At 49.6% G+C, this 10,085-nt stretch overlaps 1 protein-coding gene across 3 annotated transcripts in view; it reads left to right on the top strand.

The window, feature by feature from the left end:
• NPAS2 (neuronal PAS domain protein 2) overlaps positions 1-9,049 on the top strand; it is a 164,137-nt gene extending 155,088 nt beyond the window's left edge. For all 3 annotated transcript variants that reach the window (XM_037806901.1, XM_037806899.1, XM_037806900.1), the window contains exons 17-21: positions 1,955-2,152; positions 3,264-3,454; positions 3,784-3,876; positions 5,542-5,719; positions 7,659-9,049. In XM_037806901.1, the coding sequence (XP_037662829.1) occupies positions 1,955-2,152; positions 3,264-3,454; positions 3,784-3,876; positions 5,542-5,719; positions 7,659-7,841 (843 nt within the window). In that variant the 3' untranslated portion in view covers positions 7,842-9,049. The remainder of the gene's footprint in view (positions 1-1,954; positions 2,153-3,263; positions 3,455-3,783; positions 3,877-5,541; positions 5,720-7,658) is intronic.
• Positions 9,050-10,085: the final 1,036 nt, after the last annotated feature.

Here is a 10,085-nt window from a genome sequence, read left to right on the forward strand (position 1 = left end):
ATCTGACATGTTTAAAATTGAACACTTACTTTGTTTCAGGGACTTTATATGCATTCATCTCACTTAATCCTTTATGAAGTATGTGCTATTAATGTCACTGTTTTATTAACAAGGAAATCAAGACCTTAAGGTGTTATAAAAGCTGCCCAACATCATACCACTGGTAGATAGAAGAGTTGTAATTTGAAGTAAGCTGTATCTGATTTAAGATAGATTGTACTGCCTCTCATAAATGAAGGTTGTGTTTATTTGCACTCTAATCAGAGGTAAATGGTATCCTACCAAAAAAAAATATGTGATGAAGTGCATGCCACTCTGAGTGCTATAAGCCATATTATAATAGAGCTGCTGAAACGGCAAAACACTGATCCTCAAACATGAGGGTACTGGATTTGAGGCACTCGATGCCAGAAAGTTCTTAACATCTGAGGTTAACTTCTAAAGTGACAAAGAGCCCTCATTTCAAAAATGCAGGATTCTCTGTTGGGGGCGGGGGGCCAGAGAGGAGGGAGATGAAGGGGTGATGTGGCGGGACACGAAGGAGGTTGGTCTAGTCCCAGCTCGGCTACCCCCCGGCCTCGGGCCTCTGGGGGACAGCTTGACCCCATCCGTGAGTTAGACTTTTCACCTAAGTCTCCAACGCGTTCCTGCAGGGCATGTTCTAGCCTGTCTTTCCAAAGCCCCTGTCGTTTGGCAACTGTTGGTGTGTCAGTTCCGTACTCCTGTACTAGGTGTGCTGTCATACAGTACTGAGAACATGAAGAATTGGGGTTACAATGCCGGAGTGCATCCCTCCTGGAGAACTCAAAGCTAAAGGTCTGGAACGGAGAGGAACACTGCGTGTCAGCCATCGGGATACAGACAATGTCAGCTGAAGTTTTAATGTCCAAGAGGGGCTTTTGTTAGAAGACCTAGTTACAGGTCTTTAAAGTTATTATTACAATTATTAACATTGTTTTTCTTAAACCTGTAGAGTCAACTTATAGATCATATTTTATTTATCTATCTACTAACTTGGCCTAGAAATAACAGTGCTTTTGCTTGTCTTTTTAGTGTTCAATTAGTTTATAAATTTAACAAATTATAAATAAACGTTATCTACAAAAGTCATTACTTTACAGAGGTAATTTATATGAATCTTTAAAACATTTCAAGTACCTAACAAGGCAGACTTTTAAACCTAAGAGGTAAAATGTTGGAGGACTTAAGGATTCATTTAAATCAAATAAATCAAACGTATAAACAAAGTAACTCAGAGTTCTCACAGACACTTAAATGTGCTTTACTGACTTCATCAAATTCTTAAACCTTTCCAATTAAAATCAGCACACTTATCCATCACAGCCTCTTAAATGTTTACAACATTTTAAATAACAAAACACATGGAGGTTATAATGATCGTGTAAGACTCCCTCTTAAACAGAATATTAAAGTGTGCCGATTTGATGTTGCATCATCTCGGTACCCATTTGCCTTCCCGGGATGGCAGGGGTACTTACCCGGCTAACGGGCACAGACTTGCTGCCTCAGGCTGGGAGCACTGGGTGGCAGCTTCCCAGCCACGGTGTGGGTGCAGAACCTGGTCACTGCCAGAGGCCAGCCTGTGCCACACATCAGTCAGCACTCTGCCCACCGAGTCCTTTTGGTCACAAGATAGTTCTCCCTGTGAATGAGAAGCAGATAAGCCAACTGGACTCGATCTGCATAGATGAAACGATTTATAGAGCAGTGGGGTCTATGCTTGATTCACACTGTTGAAAGCTCAGTCCCTGCTGTGATCTCCCTGAAGGTGGGATCCTGCCTCTCGGGGCCTGGCCCCATGCTGGCTTCATCACAGGTGCGCGGGTCCCCCTTGGGGAGTGAACGAACTGTCCCCTGACAGGTCGGAGGAAACTAGAAAGTTGACCTCTCCACACGGGCAGGGAACTCAAAGAAGGCGTCTGTCTTCTTCCAGATGTTTCTGCAGCAGCCGGCTGTATCCCTGAGCTTCAGCAGCGCCCCGCGGCCCGAGGCCCAGCAGCAGTTGCAGCAGAGGCCAGCGGCAGGGTCCCAGCCCCAGCTGGTGGGCAGCCCCCAGCTCCCGGGGCAGGTGGCCTCTGCCCAGCTTGCAAACCAGCACCTGCTCAGAGAGTCGAGCGCGATCTCCAGCCAGGCGAGTACCTCTCTCCTGGAGTGTGTTAGGGCAACGTTTTTTGTATTTTGTTTTTGTTTTTGTTTTTGTTTAATTCAATTTGAAGCCCCGGGATGTATTAGGTTTTACTTTAAAATGCACCCTTTCAATTCTAAAGTTCATCAGAAAAATTAACAGGTTTTGGTTATGGAAAAAAACTGATGCAGGATTTATACTACCTGACAATTTTCAAACATTTCATAAAAGCTATAAGAATTCAAAACACCATATGAGGAATACTCAGGGATGTTTATGGTTTGTGAATTTTCTTAGGTATGGTAGGAACATGTTGGAAGCAATGTAGTTATTTTAGGTTATTTGTTTTTCTTATTCCTTTGTTTTGTTTGAAATGTTTTTTTTTTTAATTTTTTGATAAATAAAGTTTAAAAAAACACTACATGAATGGACAGTGAAACAGAATGGAAAATACAAAGGCAAACCTAAGCCCATTCCCTCATTCGTTTATTATTTCAACAAATACATTTTAAGCTCTCACTGCATGCCAGGCACTAAATTGTAGGCACCAAGGTACAGCACTGAACCAAACAGGAAGGAAAAAAAAAAAGAATCTGATCCAAGTAGGGAGAAAAACAAACCAGTAAAAACTAGAGTACGTGAAATGCAATGTGCGGATGCAGTAGAGGCAGGCAGTGGGCTGCAATTTTAAATAGAGTGGCCAGGAAGGCCTCACTGAGAGGGTAGCATTTGGGCAGAGACCTGGGGGGGTAAGAACATTCCAGAGAGAGCCTCCAGCGAGGACAAAGGCCCTGGGGCAGGAGTAGGCTGGTGAGTTGGAGAAGCAGCCAGGAGTCAATGTGTCAGTAAGGCACGGAGCCGAGAAGAAAGTAGTTCAGTTTGACAACATTTGTTACCTGCCTGCTGGGAGCCAGGCACTGTCCTTGTCCCAAGGGAATCAAAGCTCCCAGTGGGGGCAAAAGTCACAAGATCAAACTAATTCAATAAATATTCAATAGGCCCTAAGTTAGAGGAAAGGCCAAGGTGGGTAGAAGAAGGAGGTTCTGGGAAGTTTGCCCCAGGAGATGACACCTGAGTTGAGTCTAAGTTTCACCTTCTCACTAAAATGATGCTCCAGGGTCCCAAGCCGATGAGAAGCCCGCAGATCATGCCGGGAAGCGGCCACTCGGCCAGCGGCTTGACCCCCCAGTTCAGCAACACCGCAGCCGTGCTCCCGCTGTCTTTGAACCTGACCACGCCTGCTTCTGCCACCCAGGATGCCAGTCCTTGCCAGCCCAGCCCGGACTTCAGCCATGATCGGCAGCTCAGGTATGGAGACTGGCCTTGCTCACGAGAAAACCCAGGCTTCATTTCACATTCTTCGTTTCAGCTCTCCTTCCTGCCATGGTTGGAGGCGGAACTCAGACATGCAGATCCCAAAGCCTCTGCAGTTTGTCTCAGCTGATGAAACAGCAGGAGAGGGTCATGGGCCCAGGAAGTCCTAGTGGCCAGAGGAGGTGACCCGCGTGTCCATCCTCTGAGAACAGAGCAGGGGGAACGGGGATTCGGATCAGCCGTACACACACCCAGCCAGGCTGGCACAGGCTGCCTATATTTCAGGTGCTGAGAAAAGCTCCTCATTTCTCTCTTCCTTCAAGGCTGTTGCTGAGCCAGCCCATCCAGCCCATGATGCCTGGGTCCTGTGACGCGAGGCCACCCGCGGAGGTCGCCAGGACCGGACGGCAAGTCAAGTAGGTGGCCTGGCGAGCAGGGAGGACACGGAACAGCCACAGGCTGCCAGGGCTCTGCAGCAGCCCCGAGGTCCTCGCTGGGAGCCCTGCACCCCACGCAGGGTCCAAGCGGCTCCAGCGCCCCTAGAGAACTCTTCCCATTATAAAGCTCTTCTTTCTCCACTCCCATCCCAATCTGGTTAAGCAGATGAAACTTTGCAACAAGTCGTCATGCTCCCAGTGTGTCGTCATCTTCAGATTACCTCTTGGGTCTAAAAGCCTCCACCCTTGGGGCCATGCCCTGGTAAATGTAACTTCACCCCACCCTCCACCCCCACAGGGCCCTCCCCCAGCTCCATCAGGTGCAGCTGCGAATCCCACAGGTACACTGTGATCTCACTGCTCTGAGGCTCTGGCACTAAGCCACAGGACTTGGAAACCCCACAAATGCATGGCCCCCCTCCCATCGCAGGCACACAGCTTCTCTCCCCCACTTCTCCAGCCCCATCTCCACTTGCTTTCCCCACCCCCACCCCAGACCCCAAGCAGCTTTGCTCAACTCTTTAGTTACTAGGGACAAAGGTTACTGGAGACATGGGGGTGGGTACTTTAGAAGCCACTGGAAAACAGTTTCTAGCCCTTTGAAGTAAGGCAGAAATAGAAGTATCCCCAGGCTTTTTTTTTTTTTTTGGTAAGAGCACTGCTTTAATTTGTGTCAGAAGTTCACCCTTGGAGTGCCTGCTGTGCGAGCCAGTCAAGCCGGCTTGCCCTCCAGTGGGGTTCTCCAGGCGTCCCCCTGGGGTACCCCTAGAAGCACCTCCTCCCGTGTTCTCCTTCAGCAGATATTGAGCATTTCTGAGGGCCAGGGCCTGCGTGTACCTCATTTTGCCAAACCCCGAGGAAATCTCTGTGATGTAGGAACGCTCTCCATGCTTACCAGTGAGCAGACCGAGTGTTAGAGGGGTTAAGTTGCCTTCGCAAGCCCCAGACACTGCAGGTGGCAGGGTGGGGGGTCCTCTGTCTCCAGGGCCCGGGCCCCCTTTGGCTTTCTGAATCAGCAAAGTCTCCGTTAATGACCATCTGGGGTCTCCCCGCAGCCCCTTGGCTGAAATTTGGGTAACCTCAGCCCCCCGATAATTTCCGGCCCTCTTTTTTGGTCGTGGGGGCGTGCGGGATGCATACTGCGGGGCACCTTCTCTAACACTCTCTGACTGTCTGAATTGGGCAGGGTTTTTTGGTTGTTGTCTGTGCCTGTTCTTCCAAAAGACATGGAAACAGAGATCCCTGTTAGATCCCTTTCCAGAGATGCTAAAACTGTAGTGAACTAGGCAAAGAAATGGAAATTCTTCACTCTGGGAACCCTGACTGCTACTTCTGGTCAACCCAATAACTTATACCCTTGCCATGCCCCTACCAGCCTCTCCCACGGTGCGTCAGGGTCTGCCTCCCCCTCAAAGGCCCTTCTGGAACTCCCGATCTGTTACAGGTGACCCCACAGAGAGAAAACACATCTCTAAAGCTATAATGCAAAATGGACTTTTCTGTGGTGTCTCTACAGCTCTGATCCTTGTCTATAACCTTCCAGAGCTTTCCTAACCAGCCTTGCTCCCACTCCTCGCTTGTGGACCACTCTTGTCAGCTCTTTCTGAAAGGTCTGCTTTCTCCTTCCCACACGGAACCAAACAGGTACCCACAGAGCCAGGCCGTGTTCCCAGCTCCGGACGTGCCCACCTCCAGCAGCAGCGTCCCCACGCCTGTCCTGCTGATGGGACAAGCCGTGCTTCCGCCCAGCTTCTCCGCCTCCCAGCCGGCCTCCCTGCCGCCCGCGCAGGCCCAGCCGCCGCCGCCGCCGCACTACCTGCAGGTGGGCGCCAGGGCCGCGGGGACCCGGGCGGCAGGGCCACACTCTCCCACTCCCAAAAGGCCTTGCAGCCCTGGCTGGCGTCCCCAGGGCAGAGACGAGCCCCAGGCGCAGTCCCGTCCGCTGCTCCTCAGTGCTTAAGTCTGCGGAGTCGGTATATGTCATGTGAGAAATTAAGAATTGACGATTATGCCTCATATGGTTATGGACTTAAAAGCTCCATGTTTTTTTAAAGTAATTTTTAATCAAGATTCTGCATCTTATGATTTCCATATTTTTTTAGAGCAAGTCAGACGTTGATTATGATGTTGGACTTTGTGTGTTTATAGACAGTCGCATACAAATATAAAATGAGATCACATTTAGTCAAAGATTTATCCATCTGTTTTAATGAATACAGTAATGCTCCCTGAATTGGGGCTTTCCAGGAAAATTTGGGGTGTGCTCACATATGGCCACTACTTACAAGGCAGAAGTGACTCCAAGCAGGTGCCAGATGCACTGGAAGGAGGGGGCGGGCTGCTAGTTTGGTGGTTCAGATGGATGGACATGTCTGCTCAGCTCTGGGGGGGTGGTCAGCCTCCCCTCGCACTCTCCCCAGGGGGCCCCTTTCCATCCCAGCTTCCCCGGCCTTCCCTCCCGCCACCACTGGGTGAACACCCAGCTTTCCCCTCAGCCTCACCTGCCAAGCTTGGACACCTCCAAAACCACGGGAGAGTGTGTGTGACTAGGATATACTGAGAACAGTGGGACAGGGATGGAAAGACTTGTCCTTGAAGCTCTAGAATGTAATTGGGTGCCACAGTTGCTACACCACCTGTGGTATAATCTCGAAATCTCCTTGACCCAAGCATAGTGGGAGTCAACTCAAGATTTTTGCCTCGCAGCTCTTGTCAGTTCTCAGGACCCAGGCATGGTTTTGGATGGGACGGGAGAAGGCAGTGGTGGCGTGGGGGAGTATCAGAGGCCTGGCACACCTGCCTTCAGCAGTAGCTGCCATCATGTTTGCAGGCACCTCTTCTGTGCCAGGTGCAGCGTGAAGGATGCAAGGAGCTCTTGGGCCTGCTGGCTGCTCCCAAGGACCTCCCAGTCTGGGGGGGGGGGGCAGACATGGGATAGCAGAGAGCGAGGTCATGTAGCAAGAGCCGGCCGTGTGTGTGACGCACCCAGGGGGGCGGGCAGGACAGGCTGGGCATTAGCACAGAGTGAGAGCACTGGGCTGGATGGACACCTGGATGGGAAGGAAGGCTCAGGAAGCGACCCCCTCAGCAAACGCCTGAAGGGTGGGTGGACGGAGGTGAAGGGACAGTGTCCCGACAAGAGGGACAGCCCGAGCCTCGGGGCTGGGGCAGGTGGGCCTGGGGCAGCTTTGAAGATGGAGGGTGGCCTGGGTTATTTGGAGAGGCAATCCCATGGACAAGAATAATGGGAGATAAGATCAGAAGTTCCAAAGTCAGGGTTTAACCATTCGAAGCTTCTGAACTTCAGATGAGGATGTTTCCTAGATACTGGTGGAAGGCAGTGTTTGGAAGTTGCGATGGGGACAGGAGCCATCAGTGAAAAGTACGCAGCCTAGATGTGCATTTGTATCCCACCCTACTGATCATCTGCATGTGGCCCCAGTGCTGTCATTCAAAAATATATGGGCTACACGGAGAGCACCTTCTTATGTCCAGGAAACCATTTCCCATAGTTTCAGCCCCAGTCCCACTGGGCCAATAGGAACCCCCAGTGTTGGTGAAGGCGGACTTCAGATTTCACCCCCATCTGGAAATCCTTAGCCTCGCAGCATCACGTGGAATTGAGGGTCTGTCCCATCCCATCCCCTGGCCGACCAGAGCCATCTCTCCCCACGTGACCCCCCAGCCATTTTAAGGAGGAATCCTATAGCCGGCCACATTTGCCACTGCCCCCTCTGGACCCCTTCTTTTTTTCTTTCCAGGTACAGACGCCCACGTCTCTGCACAGCGAGCAGCAGGACTCACTACTCCTGCCCACCTACTCGCAGCAGCAAGGGACCCTGGGCTACCCCCCTCCGCCCCCGGCGCAGCCCCAGCCCCGGCCCCCATCACGAAGGGTCAGCAGCCGGTCTGAGGCAGCCAGCCTCCAGCAGCCGCCCCGGTAGTGCCGTGCCAGGGTCAGGGCGCAGTCAGCTTTAACCGTCGGACCAGGCCGGTGGCCCCAGGAGCTGGGGACAGGAGTTGAAACTACCCCCTTGACTTTTGTGCGCACAGCATACATTTCAGAACTCCCCAACAGGTACCGAGTCCAGTGGCGGCGGCTGGCACAGTGGGAAATGGTCGGGAATGCCCACCTCCCTGGCCACCCCAGGGCTGGGCACACTCTACAGCCATACTTGGACCTGAGCCCAGTTCCCCACGCAGTGTCGTTACTCAGTTTACCTTTGGAGACAGCACTTCTTGCTGCATCCTCCCCAGAGTGCCCTGGTGATTCGGGCAGACAGTGGCCCGTCCCCAGGAGCCCCCCCTCTCCTGACCATCTTTAGCCTCTGCGTTTGAGAAGCGCTGGGTCAGAGATCTTTTGGAGAGAGAGAATAGATTATTTTTCATTATTTTTAAATGGTGGTTTTTGTTTTAATTTGCACAGCTGCACAGAGGAAATAACTTAGGCACTTTTCTGTTTTAAAAAAATAATAATGTGTCCTGGCTTCCTTTGGAGACCATGGTGACAGCGGCCCCCAGCCCCAATCACATGTCATTGCTAATCCGAGCTGCAGGACCACACCCTTTGCCTAAACCGTCTGGAACTAGGCTTTCCCCCACGCTGTTCTTTTTTTTTTTTTCTCTCTCCCTAAATGTAACACTGGACTATTTCCTGTTTACTTCATTAATTGCAACTTCAAAGGCCGATTCAAAGCAAAGCACAATCATGCAGCCACTATTCCGGAATTCTGCTGGGGACTCTTGTAATATGAAGGGAGAGGTTTCACAAGCCAAAGCAGGCCTGGGGGGACGCCAGGTCCCCAAGGAAGTCCCACCGCGTGTTGGCCCTCCGAATGAGAATGCTGCATCTTTTTACATATCTTTCATGAGGATACCGAGGATTGGATTTTCCTTTTAAAAATGCACTTTGCTTTTTTTGTATGTTTTGTTATGTTGAGATGTTTCTAAAGAAAAGATTTTATGTAATTATAAGACGAAGTGTAGTGAATTGTACAGCTGTTGTAATAATGACCTATTTCTATATAAAATAAAATTGTATGGATTATGTGTAAATTATTTTGTATCTGAGACACCAGTTCCTTTCCCAAATATAAAAGTATAAGTTTTCTTGTGTTTTTCTGTGAGTGGACATTTTGTAATAAATTAACTGATTTGTACAATTTCCTCTGGAGGCAGTCTCTGTCCCTTGTTATATTTGCATACATACATCTTTTCTTCAGTATACACATTTTCATTTCATGGTGTTTCTAAGGCTCATCAAAGGTGTGGGAAATGTGGAAGTAAGCCATAAATAAGCCAGGTGATAGTGTTAGATTTTAAGGGGCAACATGTGCCTCAACCTGTGGGGTCCCTGATCTTTATCTTCAAGGTGGAATTGGAAAAGTAATGGTTGACTATAGAAATTACAGCCCCTCCCACCCCACAAAAAAGAAAACAGAGAAAGGAAAGTTCCTAGAAACATCTCAACCTTGTAGATAGAGCTAATCCGTGGAGACAAAACATTCTCAACCAAACCATTCACAGCCCATAATTAAACTCATCTGAGCTGGAATTCTGTAGGCTCCAGCAAGGTATGAGGGCTTTGGAAAGAGTATATGTGAGAAATTTGCGTGCACCTGTTAGGGGGTTGGGAGGAAGGGAGGCTACGCAGCCAGGGGAACGGATCAGCGTCCTGCAGGAGGCGGCTGCCAACCACAGACATCCCCGCACTTTCCCGTTTGTCTTGAGGCTGCCCTGGGGTGCTGGGAATGGAGGATTACTTGGATGGCAATAGTCAGCAGTGCCCTTTCCAAAAGTCCCAGAGACCTAAGTTCCTTTCCTGGCCCTAGTGCTACAGTTCTGTGCCTCCATCTCCTGCTCCATAAAACACAGACGTTCTTCTCACTTCTATGAGTAAGCCCAGTTTTGGACAGCATAAAAGAGTGCTTTATAAATGCATCAAAACAGTTCTGTTAGTCATGTGATTGCCATATTTCTGAAAAACAGGTAAGTCAAAGTATTTTGTAGGCACTAGGAACATTTACTCTTTTAACTGAAGGAACCAGAAATGAACTCCTCTTTAAAAAAAGTGTATGCGAGATTGGATTAACTATTTTTTTCTAATCTGAGTCTGTCATAAATTCAAATGTTTGTATGTATGATTTTTCTGAAAAAGAATGTGTACTTTATTTTGGCTGTCAGTATCC

The sequence above is a fragment of the Choloepus didactylus genome, chromosome 17 (genome assembly GCF_015220235.1).
Source record: "Choloepus didactylus isolate mChoDid1 chromosome 17, mChoDid1.pri, whole genome shotgun sequence".
Lineage (NCBI taxonomy): Eukaryota > Metazoa > Chordata > Mammalia > Pilosa > Megalonychidae > Choloepus > Choloepus didactylus.